This window comes from Prenolepis imparis, unplaced genomic scaffold (genome assembly GCF_030444845.1).
Source record: "Prenolepis imparis isolate NDT839.2.m4 unplaced genomic scaffold, iyPreImpa1.0 SCAF_1, whole genome shotgun sequence".
Classification (NCBI taxonomy): Eukaryota; Metazoa; Arthropoda; class Insecta; order Hymenoptera; family Formicidae; genus Prenolepis; species Prenolepis imparis.
The window spans coordinates 19,591,193-19,609,808 of NW_028141159.1; the positions used below are offsets into that span (position 1 = coordinate 19,591,193).

General features: G+C 40.6%; 1 protein-coding gene across 2 annotated transcripts in view; it reads left to right on the plus strand.

Moving 5' to 3' along the window:
• Window positions 1-18,616, plus strand: part of Cv-c (RhoGTPase activating protein) — a 218,669-nt gene that overhangs the window by 170,636 nt on the left and 29,417 nt on the right. For both annotated transcript variants that reach the window (XM_083036275.1, XM_083036282.1), the window contains exon 9: window positions 51-122. In XM_083036275.1, the coding sequence (XP_082892401.1) occupies window positions 51-122 (72 nt within the window). The remainder of the gene's footprint in view (window positions 1-50; window positions 123-18,616) is intronic.

The following is an 18,616-nucleotide window of genomic DNA, read 5'->3' on the forward strand; positions in this document are numbered from 1 at the left end:
GCATATATAATGTTTAATTCTAATTTATAATTCTGTAATTTCTCTTTCAGAAATCGAGGCGCAAGAAGCTTGCAAATGGTTGAGAGCTGCCGGATTTCCGCAGTACGCGCAAATGTACGAAGGTGAGTGTCTTTCTCGATAAAATCAGTCAAGAAAATAATTTGAATAATTTCGACTCGCTATCTGTGAGACGCATTAATCCGATGGAGATCCTTTTAAATTACTCTGAGATTGGTACACTAAATAGTTATCCACACAAACTGAAAGGAAGCAATTTTAGATGAAATCTAAATCAGTTGAAACGCCCGAGGACTCGGATGTCCTGTAGATAATGAAAATTTAAGTGGGATATGAGAGAGAGGATGACCTTCCTCTCGAGGTTCCTCTAATTTATTTCCTCGGAAAAGATAAACCAAGTCTAAACTCTCGAAAAAATCCCGAGTTATCTCGCCCGAAACTGCGCAGCAGTTATAACAATGTCGCCACAAATAAATCTTAGCGAACGTTACCCTGTGTGATTAATGTGATTTTATCCATTTAATTTTCACATTTTCCAAGTGTTGTCCGGGGCCATGTGTATTGCCTCACGTGGGCGTTTCGTTTTGTCTCGAGACGATCGCACACGTCGTCGAAACGCGTGTTCTTGAAAAGGGTTGGCCGGAAAAAAGGCGGCGTCATCTTTCAGAATCTTTTTCGAGAAGTATTATAGCAGGAAAATTAGAGTCGTACGATAATAAATTTCAAGCAACAGTGGCACTCAATCTAAATTTTATAATGTTAAAAAAAATTAATTATACGGAAAAAACGCGGAACAATCCTTGAAATTACACGAAGAAAGTAACAAGACGACTTCAATATCGAATAAGACTTGCAAATCAAATGGATACATTTTTTTCGAGATTAAAGTGTTCAGCCAGGCTTATGTGATTTACATTGTTGATGCAACTACTGTTGCAAAATAGTTATTCATACGTTGCAAGATAAAGACATGACGGGAAGGAGGGAGGGTAACGAGCGACACGTGGGTAGAGATCCGGCGATGCGCGGATCAGGCCTTGGTGCGAAAGAGAGTAAATTATTAAGGGGGCAGCGCTTGTGAGAGATGCGCCTAGACATGTTAATACGTCTCATAATGCGGGCCCTTTGTCGCGGCGCCTACCAACAATGCGTTCGTTATTGCGGTACCGGTGTATTGTTGCCGCCGCATTTGCGCGCCGGCGATGCCTTCTTCTTCTACCATGCCATTAGCGAGCCATTGTTTCACGCTTGCAGTTGGAGCAAGGGCAGAGAGGAGAGAAAGAGAGAAGCTCGCGCGATAGGGCTTAATGCCTTAGACCGGCGGTCAGAGTCAGTTTTTTTTCCCGAATCAACTCTCTGACCTTTCTCTTTTAGTTTGACAGACGCAGCCTTTTCGAGAATATATATTTCGGTAGACGCAATGGGAGACTTGGCACTCACTGTTTTCCTCCTTGGGATCCATGTGGTCTCGATTATCTGGACACTAAGGGCCTTAAAGAATTTTCAAAAGTTTGAAATCTGATACTCTTTTGAGTCCCCTTTGCCCTCTTTCTCCTAAATAAGCTTCTTATGCTACGATTAATTCTGTCGCGACAGCTCCGTGGAAAATCTGTGCAATCTTGAATTGCCGAGGAGAAAAATTTCGTAAAAAAAAATTTTTTTTTGTTTTTGTTAGACTATCGCGTACTTAACGGCGAATAAAATATCTCTCGGGGATTTAATGATTTCATTCCGTCGGCGAGAGAAAGATATATATATATATATATACCTTGGTGACATAAATCTCACCTTACATTATAATGTCTTGCCATGGGAGGTGAGATCCGCATAGATGTAAATCAGTGCGGCTATAAGCAATGTGAAAAATTACGCGGGCCATTAATCACCGTCCGGCGGCGTCCGGGTGAATATTATTCCCGCATTAGTTCTTGAAATTGAAGAAAGACCTGGAATTACTCGCCGCGTCAAGGACGTTAATGACTGTTGAACACGAGGTATTAGTATTTTCTCTATGTATACACTCGGCTTAGAGTGCCTCGTGATACTCAAATCCGAATAACTTTGTTTAATCTGTTAGGAGAGTCGCCATACATATCCGTGAAAAATATGAGACAAAACGAAACACGCTCCGACGCGATTTTCCGCCAAATATGTTCATAATCTAGGAAACTTTATTTTTTAATTTCTATGATTTTTGTTTTGCACGTATCATCAAATCTCTTGATTACTATATTATTATTCGGTATAATCGAAGAAACACATAAAATTTATGTAAAAGTTTGCTATGCATAAATTATTGCTGATTATTTATTTATTAATTATTTTTTTTATCGATAAGTTTGAGGTAATGATTATTATACCATGTATTTTTCAAGTATAATCCACGCATATAATATTAATGTCTATTGACTTTTGATTTCACTGAACGGAAATTGTAATATTCTATATACGAATTATATTATAGTAATACAATACAAATAAAATATAAAATATAAAAAATGTGACAATATATATATTATATACCTAATAACTTGATACAATACAAAGAGATAGTGTCACACTGTGACGGAAGCGAGATTTTGCGTAATCCGTGATTTATTATTTAAAATATGCGACTATAGAGTGGAATTTTTCGCTTCGTTAATAACTCGAGTGTTACACAAAACGGTGATTTGCAAGTTTAATAAGTCAGCTTGATTATAACTGGAAATTTATGTCCCTCCGATCACGCCATTGGTACGCAGCCGAGAGAGATATTCGCACGTTTCTCTCGTAGCTACCAGAAGAGAATCGGCGTGCCTTGGGATATAAAATTTTCCGTCGGTCAGATTTGCGAGATTCAGAGCACTGCCTCGCATAAATGACACATGTGTGCGGGAGAGAACCCTTTTGTTTCTATTATATCTTAAGAATAGCATGACACAAAGCGCAACGACAGTTCTCATTTTCCATGTCGATTATCTCTCACGGGGGAAGTGCGTCATCGGTGCTGTCGTTCCTTTGGAAATCCTCGGGACTCCTCTTTTTATTACAGATATACGAGAGAATATAAATCCAGGAATTTTAATAAATTATAAATTTTATTAAATATTTTCGAAATTCTATATTTTTTCCTCGGCTTTACGTTGAGTTGAAATGCATTTTTTGTTTTTTTTTTAAGCGGTGCTGTTAGGAAATGTAGACAAATCCCTGGCAATACAAGGCGTAATGAAATATGCAGTGAAAAAGTTAATCACGCGCGGTTAACGTCAATCGCGAAAAGAGCGTCGAGCCACGGCACTCCCATTTCCATTGTACCCTAAATAGGTCAAAGGGAGATTGGAACATTCTGTCTCGTGACAGCAGTGGATAAATGCAAACAAACTGGTCCGACATATTCTGCAACCGTGTATCGCGTATAATCCTGATGGAATTTTTTACGCCAGGATGTACTACTGCATGTCGCGTTAACACTTGAATTTTTTTCGCTTAATAATCGGTGATATCTATGTATTCTGACAATTTATGATTTTGCACGAAAAAGCTGTTCGCGATTTTCTAAATTTATTACGTGCTAAAATTTTATTTTGTATAATTTGGAACGACCATGTCGTATAAATCAACTGTTAAAGAGTTTGGAGAAAAAAAAAAGTTAAAAAAGTAATTTTATATCGTACGAGATCCGCCACACATGTGACAAGAGAGAAGAAGATACACTATTTATTATTCCACAGAAACCCGCTTAAACGCAAAGCCGCCGCTTGGAGATTCTCGGAAGAAAAAGCTCCAAGAAAACTTTAGATTCAAAATATCTCTTAATTTTATCAACTTTTTTTCAAAGTAGATGTTTTTTTATTTTACACGATTTTTTCGCGATTAAATATTATAAAAGTGTACAAATTCATTGATAATTTTGCACACAAACTGCATATTATTTTAAATCGTTATAAAAAGATGCATTACTATTTTTTTTTTTCAAGCTTTAAGTCATTTTGTGCACGAAGGGTTTATATCTCTCTCGTATTTCTGCAAATAGATTTCCATGCGGGAATCTCAATCGAGACATGTGAATCGATCGTTATCGTTCAATTCTGAAAGACTTCTCACGTGTGCCATATCGGCATCGCGCCAACGTCGGTGTCAGGTGGTCGTCTGTTTCGTTCACCAGCCGAATTTATAGCGAAAGAAGGCGAGAGAGAAAGAGAGAGAGAGAGAGAACGAGCGCTCTCCACGTGCCAAAATAATTTCAATCGAGCGCGGACTAAAATTGCACGGGCGTCGGCAACGATTCACGAAATCGCGGGATGTCGGAAGCACGTGCTGCTCCTTCTGTATTCTTTCCGAGCCGGCTTGGCGCGACGCCAGACGTCGGGACGCTTCTCCGGGTCGCGCCTCTTTGTCTCTTCTCCGCGTTTCGTCGTCTTTTTTTTTTTTTTTTTTTTCTTTCTTTCTTAGCTGTCCACCGGCATGGGAGCATAATCGTCTCAAGCTCTCCGACAGGCAGGACAGACTATTCGTCTCTCTTACTCAGAATCCGTCGCAGCTGCGAATACAGCGATCTCTTTAGATCGCCGCGACTTAATTAGTCGGCGCGAATAGAGCGTTTCGAGGAATCATCGGACGATTCACGGATCATTTTGCCTCGAGATACTTTTGTAATTGCCATCTGGGGAAATTCCGACGTTTCTCCAGATAATTTTCCAGAGACGGGGCACGATCCCCAGGTAATTCTCCGCTCGTAACTTCAAATCGGATTCGCGTCACAATGAAAATTAATGTGTATTTAATATCGTACGTGTGAGTAATGATAATACCTTTCAAATTATTGTGAATTAATGATCGTAGATGTCAGGATGGGATATTTCGAGAAGGACGCGAGCCATAAATAGTTTGTTCAGCGTTTCGTTTTATAGTAATTCACTTAGCGGTAGGATTTTTTCGACGCGCCTCGTATTCACGTTACCAATTAAGGACAGCATGAAATATTAACTCTCCTCGAGCTAGTACCGCGAGAGAAGCATTTATATATCTGCGAAACATCGCGAAGGCTGATTGCTATGCACGGTTGATCTTCGGCCCGGCTCGACTCGGGCTCCGCGGATTCTCCTCGGGGTGCAAGCCCGCTTGGAAGGTCGCGCGAATGGTTCCCATAAGGCCTTGGAGAACGTGACATCGGCACTGGAAATATACCGCCCCAGAGAAATGACGGCTATTTGCGAGATTCCAGCCAACCGTGGGAATATCGGCTGAAACTGGAGCGACAGATAGCGATAGCTTCGAGCGCGAATAATATCGTACGCTTTTGATGCATATTTCATGTCTGAACTCATTATAGATTGCACGTTTGAATAGATAGATGTGAAAAATTCTGACGTAAATATACATTAATGATAAGACTAATTGGAAGACTTGTGCAAAAAGGGAAAAAAAGAAAAATATTTTATATAAAAAGACTGACAGAGGCTTAATTTTCTTTTAAAGATAAACATTTTTATATACTTGAATATATAAGTAATATTATAATAAATATTCAAAGATTTCATTCTGCATTGATGTCTCTTACGTTCATCGATAAGACCAAGTTAGATCATTACGGTTCGCGTGTTTGAACAGAACGTAACCATCGCTGACGACAAGTTGTCCGATTCAGTTGTTCAGCGGGTGCCGAAGGACTCTTTAGCCGGAAATAAAGTGCAGTCGGACGCCCACGCTGCAATAATAATCGCGCAGGCGGAAATACGCCGCGAGAGGATTCGACGAAGTGAAACCTTCACCCAGTTTCCATCTATATGTCTTAAGCGCAAAATTGCGAGTAGATCGAAGGAACTAGGACGCCTAGTTACGCCTGTAACAACGGCTTGATTTAAATAATCTTCTCGCGTATAGAGTCTCACACATCTTCCACTTTCATTTGCTGCCCGTTACACTTACAATTAACACGGAAGTCGCATTTCAGACGCGGTATTTTCGGAGATATTCAACGAATAAGAAATTAATTATAACTGCACGCAAATAAAAATATCGCCTTTTCTCGTAACACTTATTTATTCATCGCAATATGGAGAAACGATTTATATATTATTTGTATAATTCTTTTCATCTTAAAATTGGAAATATATCTGTATTGTCGCGTATACAAAAATTTAATCGAAATATTTATTCGTTTCACTTAGATATTTTGGAGATACTTAAATGTTAAAAAATTAACGCATAGCTTCTTTTATCTAGACATTATCAGGAGATACATTTCTTTTAAATTTTGACTAATAAGAAATGATGATGAAAAATTAATGATTTGAAAAATTAATAATCGTTTTTCTAGACAATTTTACCACTTTACTTGTGTAAAAAGTACAAGGTTGATATTTGATGTCAACAAAAATAAAAGAAGAAAGAACTACACTGCTGAAATTACGATAAGATAAAATCTAAATTACATGTTTGACAAATAAAAAGTATTATCTTTATTAAATGTAAAAAATTTTCAAATTATTTCAATAATAGAGCTCAACTTGCGATGACGACGAAATAAAAGACCGTATTTTCAGCATAATCAATTAAATAACCTCTCTCTCTGTAAAACGGATTTTTAATAAAGATAGAACAAAGGGGTTGGCGTTTCTTCGTCTCACGTGAAAATCATCGCTCGTCTCGACCGAGTATATACTAACAATAAGTCTACGTGACTCGCTTGAATCGCGAGACGATCGATCACGCCTCGGTCTGGTCTCGATCCGCTTTTGCCATCCCCTTGTTTGGCCTCGTCGCGCATCTAATCGCCGACTTTCTGTCATTCGTGAACGTCCGGCAGACGATGCTAATAAAAGATATCCAACTGGTCCACAGGGTGCCCCGTGCACAGTCAATTAGTCAAACGGTTGTTTTGTTCATGACATGATATCTCGATAAGCTAAACTGGTTGGCGTTATTTTCTTATATAATATTGGCTTCTCGAATTTGACGATGCACATCTTCTGTCAATGACAAGCATCGGGATGCAGAATTACGATTCTCGAAAACGAAGGGAGTAAGTTTAGATTTTGTTGTCAAATTTACTTCCTCGATTATTGGCGCGTTATGTTAATTATGATTAGCCATCTGTCACAAATTGTCACAGCCTCGTTAGAAGGGTGGTTTTAGCAATATACATATATCGTATCAGTGGGCACAATTGAAATAAAAACTACTAAAAATAATTATTTAAATAGTTTTGTTTAAATAAAATATTATTTACGTATAATAAAAAATAGAATTACATACTTGTATATAAAAAATATTTACCATTATTTCGATTAATTATTTCAAATTTTTGACGAGAAATACATATTTATTTATTTGTGATTCGGTCATTTTCGATAACTGAAGTATATGAGGCTGTCGTATATGTTATCATGCCATATTACGTGCAATATGTTAAGTCGGTGCACAGCTGACATGTGTGTGCTGTAATATATAAACCGCTTCAATCGCTACTTCAATCAGCTACTTTCTGTAGAATAATCTTCCGTTGCAATCTATTTCAAAGATTAAAAAATTGTGAAATTCTCGAACAGTCGTGTCTCTTCTTACACTAAATTTCAAATAAGATTTTAATTAACAAATTAAGCATTATGTATTTCATATTTTAAACATTATAATTTAATAGGAGAAATATAATTTTGCATTTCAAATACTATATTTCTTTGCCCTTTGATATTGCGCCATTATTATCGTGCATTAATTATTCTTTCGAGATATACCGCGATCCAGCGTTCGAATGCATAAAGCAGGGGTTAATTTAATAAGGCAAGAACAGTTAATAATCCGTCGCCGGCAATAGGAACGTCCATCATAGTCCGCCGCCGCATGCGCTGCATCCGCAGCGAGATATGGATGTGCAGCATGGAATGTACGATGTACCAATCGCTCGGCAATCGTTACAACTGGTTCGTAATGACAAACGATGTCGTTACGTCTATCTGATTACGCGAGGCATAAAGAATCGCTGCCGGACTGAAAGGCACCCGCGGTGAGAGGTGGGGGGCCTCAATGAGCGAAGCGATTACGAGAACGAATCGTGCTAGTTGGCCATGAAGAGGGCTCTCTCTTTCTCTCTTCTCCAGCTCTCCGATACGGATAGCGGCTGCGTGTCCGTTACTTCTCGACGTAAATAAATTCGACCGTGATTTACCAACGTGTATAGCCGGCCATTCCCGGTGACTGAAGTATATAAGGTTATCGCGACGTGCAACGTGTTAACCCGGTGCATGTCTGATGTCACGTACGTATGTACGCTGCAACATACGAGCGATCGTGAATGCTTCTCGATCGCGTGTACTTCCTGTTTTGAGTATCAAATCATTCGTCAGAATTTCGAGAGCTTAAATTTTTCAAAATTTTTTGAAATGTTTGTATCGTCGTCGCAGAAACTTTCCAAGAATCGTTTTCCTGTGCGCTTAAGCGAGCACGCGATCATTCCGACGCTCATTAGCAGGATGGTCGTTAAATCGAGAGGCCATTAATTTCTTAATTTGTTTAGACGTGCAGACGTGTCGTGCTTAAATTTCTGTAATTGCGTCGACATAACGATCGCGCGAATCAAATAATTTTCGAGATTAATTAGATATAATGTCTTTTTCGACGCAGGGCAATTCTCATTACCTCGAAATCTCTCGTCGTAACAAAGTTTCCTAATGTAAATTTCGAGTCGGCCAGACTCTCGAGCTTCGATCGCCTCGAGTAAACGGCGAATTTCTCGCGAATTTCTCTCCGCGATAAAGTTGCACGCTAGATTTCGCCCGGTTAATCTACCGGGAGAGGAGGCGCCTCAAAGCGTACAAGCGAGAATTATGCAATGGAGCAGATTTCCGGCATCGAGGAGCGCCGGCGGAATTCTCGAATCAAACGCGAATATCGCGGACCAGCGTCTATTTCGGTGATGCTCGCTCGCGAGCATCTGCTCCTCGTTTCTTCGGCATCTTCTCCGAACAGCACGGATAAATGCTCCCGCGACTTCTTTCACCGTCGAACACACCCGGAAATACGATCGCGGTAACATAACTGCCTCTGGTAGATTTAATTCGGACCCACAACTGGGTTATGCGTGTCGTTCCTCTCTCGCGATTCCGCGAAACGGCGCTTTATTTTACGATCTCGTCTTCCCTCTTCGACAAAACATCAAAGCTACCGGGCTCTCTTTCGCGCCACACGCCATCGCTCGTATATAAATCGGGACTCGCGCGCGGAGATTTCATCTCGCGAGAGGGTGGAAACCTCCGGACGGATTTATCGCGCGTTGCGCGTCGAAAATGCCCGACAACCGTGTAATGATCTCATCATTGCGCGCATAACATTTTCTGAACCGACTTTTTTTACCATGACACGAATGTATCAACGAAGAGAGAGGACGAAATATTTCGGCAAAAATGTCACGGAATAAGAAACTGTCCTCATTTTTTCATTTTTTTTTAAATAATAGATGTAATATTTTTCTCACTTTTCTCTAAAAACTAACAAACGAATATAAAAGGCGATGCGAAAATTTAATACGGAAGTGCAAGGTACGCGAACTCTCTCATATCATCAAAAGCGGCGCGGATCTCGCTTTTTTTTTTTTTTTTATTCGACTCCATAAATTCTCCTCTGATATTCGGCTTGCGAAAAGTCAGTGGACGAAGCGCCACACAACAAAATTCGCTCGTATACTTTAATCGCCGCTTCCCACGGTGTATGTGCGGGGAGCCGGGGGTACCGCCGATTAAGCCGTCTCCGGAGAACCGGGCTTGATCGCTCTCGCGAATAATTTCCTCAGGTTGCCCTCAACCTGTCTTCCCACCCTCTCTCCATGCGTTTCCTTTTTGCTCGCACGCGCCGGCGACAAAGTAATCTCGCCCGGGATAAATTATTCGACGGTCGGCGAAAATGTAAATTCGCTCCGGTGGGCGAGGGCGGCGATTTATACGCGACCGAGCCGGGGATACTTTGCTGGCACTTAAGTGCCAAGCCAATCCCTTTTTCGCCCGACGCACGCACGCGCACACATGCTAATTTATGCGGCTGCATCTCGCGAACGCTAATACTACTTGTCGCGATGCTCGCTCACGGATGAGAGACTGAGAATCGTAAATGTCCTGCGCCGAATTGAAGCTTTACGAGAAGCATATTATCATGCAAACTCTGTACGATATTGTCCGAAGAAATTAAATCCCAGGATAGCCGAACATCAAGCGTTGATAGATAATTACACGTTTCATAATTGAATTTTTTTAATAATTATTATTTTAGAATTCTACATACAGATCGCGGTTGTGATAAAGGATGAGAAAGATAAATGAAAGCTTGATTTTAGAAATTAAATTAATTAAGCACATGAACATTGAGAATTTATTACGTAAAGCGTATATGGTTTTTTTAAAATTATTTTTATAATGACATGAAGCCACGATGAATCTTGCAAGACAAGATAAATTTTTCCTTTCAATATTTCTTTCATAAACGATGTTATACATTTTTGATCCATTTTATTTTATACACTTTATTTCTGACTTCTAATGTATAGTGATCCATCAAATTGACATTAACGAGAATCGTTATTTCTTACGCGATGAGTGTTCTTTCGAGTTCATTCCGCGTCATCGTCGTCGTTTTAATGTCAGGAGAAAAAGACAACTGTACACCGAGTTGGTCGGTGCACCAGTTCTTTGCAACCGTCCGTAAACCGAGCAACGTACCCTTGAAACTCTCGAGAGAGTCACGTGACACCTCTAGACACGGTAAACCCTAAAGACTACTTGGAAACGAGCTCTGGTCTTGAAAATACTTGGCCTCGACTCGAGACTTGCCTGACGTCACGTGCGATTCGGAAGAGAGACAGGACCTCTTACGGTACTTTATCCAAATATTTGATTCAATATCCGTTTAATCCTTTTTAACGTGGAAGACATCGAGAGTTTGTTTCTCGTTACAGTGAAAAAAAAATATCTTTGTTAGCTCACTCTCTCTCTGATACAGTTTCAATGTCCAAATATAGAACTTTTTTATGAGACAACAATAATGTAATATAAAATACAATATTATATGATAAAAAAAATATAATATATAATATAAAATAATATTATATAATATTCAAATATAATTATTATTTTTCAAATTATATCGCATATGGAGATGTGTCAGACGAAAATTAAATAGTGCATCCTACACAGAGAGAATTTTCTCTTAACCCTGAAAATCATGGTAATTGGAGGACAATATGGTAAGAAAAGAATTTTATGAGAATTTCTTGATTAATATTTATCACCATGCAGTTTAGCAAAATTAATCAAACATGTTTTATATTTTATTGTGATAGATATTATTATTTTTATTGTAATAAATATTAATAAGAGAAATTCTCTCCATACAAGATAAAATTCTTTCCATACCATATTGTCCCACGATTACCATGATTTTTAGGGTAAATTCTAAGAGAAAATTCTCTCAGTGTAGGATCGGAATACCTACCTGCTCACGCAAACGCGTGTCTCGCGTTTGCCATGTACGTTCAATGAGGGAAGTTTATTTCGAGCGGTGACATTGAACGTTGGTGAAAAATGAAAAAGCTCATGGCGTTTAAATATACGGAGAAGGACGACTCTCTATATGAGAGAGAGAGCCGTGGCGCGCGCGATCGGCCACACCTTCACATTCGTTGTAACGAAAATTACTACACAAACCGGATTAATGTAAACCACCCTCGGGAAACCTTCGCTCATGCGAAGACGGACAAAAGAGCACCAATCTGGGCAGATTTTATTTAGTTGTTTTTTCGTTATGTCGTGCATGTGTCACACTTCTGTCACATTAATTTTGACAAGCGTAACAGAGCTTCTACTTCTTTCTCACTTTTATACAACGCATTTATTTGCGCGTATTTATATATTGCATATTATGTATAAAAAAGCAATCTCATTATTTCTGTACCTGCAATATTTCTGAAAAGGTATAATCTCTATCGATCTAATTCTAAATATTCTAGAATAATGAGATAAATCAAAGCGGGATAAATTCGCAACAGCTGCTGGTTCGTTTCTGGCTATAATTTTGCCTACTCTCTTTAAGCTTAAATTCAATTTCGCGTACGTTGACCCGCACTTACACTTCCACATTTAGAGATGACATTGTACGCAATCTTCGTAGGAAATAAATAATACTCGGGATCACAGGCAGTCGTACCGCGAGAGATAGACACAAATGCGAATTATTAACCCGAGAAGAGTAGAAGACCTGAATAATTTGTTGCCATCCGAGACTGTGCAATTTTAACAATTAGGCGCTGGATTACAGCGCGGGCGCCATTTACGTTCCATCAGTGCCGTTTCGGAATTAAAACGAGCGCATAACTCATCCTGATCAAAGATTTCGTCTGACTCATCTCGACTCGTCTCGACTCGAGTTTAACACGAGCTTAATTTCCTTTGGAACGCGCAACGAGATACTTTAAACGGTTCTCCGTAAAGTCGACTCCCGATCTTTCTTTTTTTTTTTTTTTTTTTTTTAACGAAACGATAGCCTGGAACGCTGCCAAATCCGTAGATGGCTGAAGCTAGGATATCGCTGGAGACAGGTATTTTCGGAATTCCCGTTCAGGGCACGTCGCCGCGAAATTTCGGGGGCTATGGCACCCCCGGATCCACGACAACGACGAAGACATAACTGTCGGGAACGAGATAGCGCGTCCCAAACGTTTTGGTAGATTGCCCGATTCTCTACCGGGAAGGATATAATTTACCGCGCGTATTTCGGGAAACCGTGAGTTGAATATGTGCTTTTCGTCGGTTATATTTGAAGCGTACACTGCCGAGTAACGTCGGTCTTGAAACTAGAAAGCCGATTTCACGCCCGACGGATGACTGTCAGAGCCTGCCTGGCGATCCGATAACGTCATTACGTAAGACGCATCTGTGTTGCTCCGAATCATCGTCTGGATAACGGTCTTAATTTAGACATTTCGCCGAAATAAATTTTAATGGCTATTCCAAGTACTTTAATTGATTCAATCGATCAATTTTCGATCTATTAGTATACATGAAATATATAATACAAAACCACGCTGTGTGTCTCATTAGAGTATTCAAGATCAATCAAATCGGTTTTTTACAAGGTTAATGAATTAAAATGAACTTTAGAAAAATAAAGCTCGAATATGCATCTGTCATGCATAAGGCAGCAATATTCGTATTCAGAGAAATCATGTGGAATAAGTTCGCGCGAACGGAGGAGTGTTCCTTTTGGAACATTAACTACAGTCCAAGAATCACGAACAGGGATACCTATGCCGGATCTCGGTAGATTGACGTCCGAGTTCTAATGGATCTGCGAATCCCGCGAATCGGCCATCTAAGGTTTTGGCGATGCGCCAGGGAACAAAATCCGCGGGGAGAGATCAGCAACCGAGAGAGCAACGAAAGGGGTCTTTGACACATCTGTTGGGGGTGAGCCAACTCTCGGAAAGTGTACGGCCGCCGTAAGGTGTGCACCTGGATAAACCGCACTCAAAACGCGCCTCTTCTCGTCTCCTATCTCGTTCTCCTATCGCAGACAAAGATTCGCGAGCGCAAAATTACCGCTTTAATTTGGCATCGATGAACGTAGGGAAGAGATCGCACAAAGGAATGGATGCAGTAGTTAAATGCGTGCCGCTTCCACGAATGATCTTTGTCGGTAGGTCGGATCTTCGTAGGTGGGCCGGATGATTCGCGGGGGTGTGGATTTTCCGTATAACAGGACGAAACATCGCGGCGTCTTTTGAGCGCACGCGACTGACAAAATACACGGAGAGGATTAACTTCGGCGAAATGCGAGCAAGATCGATGCTATCGCTAACACAAACGATGCCTGACGATTTAATGTTTGGGATGCAAAAATGCATTGAGAATTATTTTTTTAATATAAAATGAAAAAGGAAAATCTTACTCTTGAAGTGACACAGAGTTTGATTTCTGTTTCCTGAATATATAAACTAAATTTTCTAACATGCGTGCATTTGAAACTGTGTATCTCTAATATGAGAAGAAAAGAGAGATTCTCGTTAGTTCGAATTTGTAAACCATCGAGATTGATTAGAGCGAAGACTCGAAAGGATACATATACGCTTGCTTAAACAATCCCGACTAAAACTATCGTGACGTGCGAAATAATACATGCATCCATTTCTCTCGACGTGTTCTCCAGTAATAGAATGAAAATTCCAGCTAAGCGAGCTTCCGAGAGCTTTCTCTCTCTCTTAGTCTCTCGGTCATCTCTCGCAGGTTCCTCCGTTCCTCGAGTATCTTTGCGCGGAAGAAAACGAAACGTAAACCCTCTGCTAGTAGAAACGTATAGAACGGACAGATGACACGAAGACACAGTTTCTCTACGAAAACGTGCACGAAAACGCCGAGCGTTCGGTTTCCACGAAGAGGCGCCTCTGGTCGACGTTTGTGGGCCGCAAATAGTCTCGGGACGGATCTCCCGGTAGATGAGAAGGGATATATATGCGAGGGAACGTTGCGCACGGAGTGTATCTTCGCTCCTGACCTGACGAGGCGAGAAATTCGCGCGGACGCGAATTGAATCAATCTAACCGTGCATTTTCGAGTAACGAGCACGCGGAATACATTACGGAAAATCGTGTCGCGTTCCTGTCGCGTCGAATTAAGTCTCTTTTCACTCGCCAATCCGACGCGTGTCTTCGTTTTGCTTTAATCGCAACAATGGACAATAGCGGATCACCAGCGATTATTCAAATGGATACTATTTATAATATACACGTGGAGAAGAGGGGAAAAAATGGAATTGTGACTTCTGCGCAATGTAAAATCGCGAAGCAAATCATAAAGTCTTTCTGCATGATGTCAATCAAAATCACAGCCCATGATTCTTTGTGGCGAGAAAATTATATATAACTTGAACAGTTCAAATGAGATTATTAGATTTAGCACCAGATTTTTTTTTGGAGTGAAAATAATTCATAATTTGTAGGATACATTGCGCGCTATGTCTGATATAATTTATGCTTGCTTTCGTCTTCGAAGTTCTCTGAGAGAGAGAGACTATCAAATTTCGATGGCGATGAAAAGAAGTTCTTTTTCGAAACCCTGTGTGACCCAGTAAAAACGCTTTGCAGAGAAACAACGACGGTCTCTGACAGCTTTCTCGGTACAAGGGATTGTTCTTTTGCGTTTGTTTTCTGCAACGCGTTCGCGAGGGAACGATGCCGCGAGAAGTAGACGTGTATTTCGGGCGATCGTAAGCCAAGCTTGTCACCCCTTTTAGCTTTCGACGCTAGGGCATTTTCCCTCGTTTGCTTTGTATTCCGAGATGCATTGCGTTATTTATACGTCACTCGCTCTTGTTTTAGACAATACAGTTTATTGATAGTTACGCTGTGTAAGATATTTTCGTTCAACGTAATAGTGAAGGAATCTTAACGATAAGTTAAGGCATATGTTTATTACGAATTGAACAATTTTTTAAATTTAGATTCTTTCTTATATTTATTTTGAAGAGAGTTCTTGGAGCTCTGTAATTATAAGTTTTGCAGCGAAAGATAAATGTATTAAATTGCAATGAAAATATATCGAGTAAATATATATTGAAATTAATTGAGGGAAAGAGGAGATTGCATATTATAGGAGCGACGATAAACATCATCGGAGATGCAATAACGGCGACAACTCGACATCGGTCGTCCACCCGACGTGGGTATCCGTCTTATTCTCGTGAGCACGGCTCACTACCCGGAGCGAAGTCGAGTACAGGGCATGCACCCGTGAAATGCATCGGTTGCATCTCTCCCCGTGGCCTCCTTCCCCTTCTCGTACAAACACTCGTGCCTCTCACCACGTTGCACATGCTTCTCTCCCGTGTACTTGTATGCTCCATTCTGCCCCTCTTCTGGGACCAGCTGTCCCCCTCGTTCCCTCTATCTCTCTTTCTCTCTCTGTCTTACTTCCTTTCTCTATCTTTTTCACTCTTTTGCCGCTCCTCCACCGGCCTCTTCCCTCTCTCGGCAACTTGGTAGAGTTGTTCTTCGTATACCGAGCCTCTCTTCTATACCGCTGCTGCCCGTCGACGATCGCTAGTTGAGAGCCGACCGGCGAAAGAGTCACTACGTTAGCTCCGAATCGCTCTCTCTTTCTCTCTTTCTCATCCTTCGCTCCAAATTGTACGCACGCGAATCCCATTCATAACTCGGAGCGCGTTATAACAGGACGAAACGTCTTCGGGATAAATATCCCCCGGGCCGCTGAGGCGGAAGACGGCGACTCGATCGGCGTAATGATCGATCGAGTGCGAGTGCGGTCAGCATCTCGTCTGAAGAAAGCTATTTTTTAAACAAGGTCTTCGAGAGACTTTGATATCGCGAGGAGACGATAAAGGTGAACAAATCGTGAAGACGTGCGAGTGTTATGACACTTCGAAGGGATGATTCATAAGTGACGATTGATAAGTGTGTCGAACGGATGATTGATTATATTATTTTCGGTCAATCATGATGAACTAGACACTCGGCTGAGGTGTGCGTAAGCGTAAAGTAAATAAACGGTGCACGATAATGTCGGGATTGTACTGTGTATGTGGGTGCGCTTGTTTCCATCACGCGCATGACGAGTGTCGATGACCGCCAGTCGGAGTCGCGATCGATAAAATTTGAAATGAGGTACGGAAATATTGACGGTCCGCGAATCTATCAATTTATCATCCGCACACATACACGGAAAGTCAATAACATTCTGCTTTGCATCACTCTCGATTCTGCCCTCCGTTTTGTTTAAATTTACAATTGCAAATATTCTGATTTCCGCCGATCGATCGTAATTGCGAGAAAAGAGAAGAGAACATTTTCCGATAACAATCGATCCTCTCTAGATCGCGTAATTAGGCGCGCCTAGAATAAGTCGTAGATCCGTGACGCGGATCGATCGATCGATCGCTCTATCATGATTGTGTGAGTGAGAGATTAGAAGACTGGCTGACAGCCATGAATGGTGCTGGATTCTTCACGTACTTACGACAGTGAGCAACATTTTTGCCTTTTCGAGAAGAGAAAATCGCCGACAGTGTCTGATCGGAGAGATGAAAGGTAAACACACAGGGCGCCGGCGTTTATTAATCGGCAATTAATCTCGCTTGATTTACGTCTTTTGCGATTTGTATTACGCCTACCGCAGCATGATTTACAGCGCTTATCTCTCGCGGCTCTCTCTTATCTCGCCTCGATGTGCTCTCGACATTTTGTTCTCGAGCATCGCACGCTTCTCCATCGGATATAATATAGTTGCAACTAGTCTCGGACTGGGATCGAAAACTTTGCAACTCCGGCTTAAACGCGAATAAAATCCGCGTATTTCACAAGAGTGACCTCTTACGAGATGTTCTATCGGGTTCCGTTAACCTCTCGCACGAACTCAGTGTATATTTGTCGAGATTATTATGATTTTATCATGCAAATTGCAGATTTTCTCCCCTGTGTCATTCAGGAGCCGCGTATTTGCATCTCACTTTTCGCGTGATGCTATTTAAATTTCGTTCGGAATATCGTGCTATCGCTTTTTTCTTCCTCCAACGATACTTATTCTTAGTTTTCCAAGTTTACATGTGTATCGATGTATGTACATAACGGTCCATATTATCAATACACAGTTAAATGTGGCCGCTTGACTCTCGACTTATGTATATTAACATACGTATTTCGTATACTAGTCAAATAAAGTTCGAAGCACATAAAGACGCATAAACGATGTTACAGTATGCATCAGGATTTTAATATCAATTATGCGCTCGTGTTACTTAAAATAATTCGGAATTAATTCAAGCATTAAAAAAAAAATGTGACGAGAAGTAGCAATTATCGCCATGCGTGTCCGATTGATGAAGTTGCCGCGACGTGGAAAAAATCGCGGAAAATCGCAATTTGTGCGCACTTTTGCATTTTCATGTGGGAGTGAAACGCCTATTGATCCGTATTCGTAGCCGCAGCGATCCGTAGAAAAATCGCGATAATTAGTTTGCCCGCGGCGCAATAATCGCGAGTGAAGTCATCCGTATCTAAAAGGACCGATCCTTATGTCATCCCGCTATACGGTACGTGGGCGTAATTATAGTACGGCCGCAAATAAAGATGCCCGCGCGTCCTTCGTTAGAGTATCTCGGCATCGACGACGATCCTCCAACGGAGTATCCTTCCGTATATCGATACCCTGGCGTGGTGGATTCGCATCTCCCATTCGCGCGACTCTTATTACGTAAACGCGTGTTAAAATTCACGGCAAATGCGTCGATGCTGCTACATGGATTGACTTTTAAATAAAAGCTCGTGAGAAGTCATCGAATCGCAAAATGGAATTATACGACTGTAAACTTAATTGCGAATTATATATTTTTGTGAATTCGGGAACTTATAAAAAGACTTCGATGAAAAGAAAGTTGCAATATATATTTCCGAAAATAAAATTAATAATTTCCATTTTTTCAATATGATGTACTTTTGATGTACGATAAAATAGTATCGATTGTATTTTTTTTATATATATATTTTTTAACGATATTTTGATGATAACAAATAGAGAACGAAAATTTATTTTCTTTCACGCCAATATAAAGTTCGTCAATATATGTG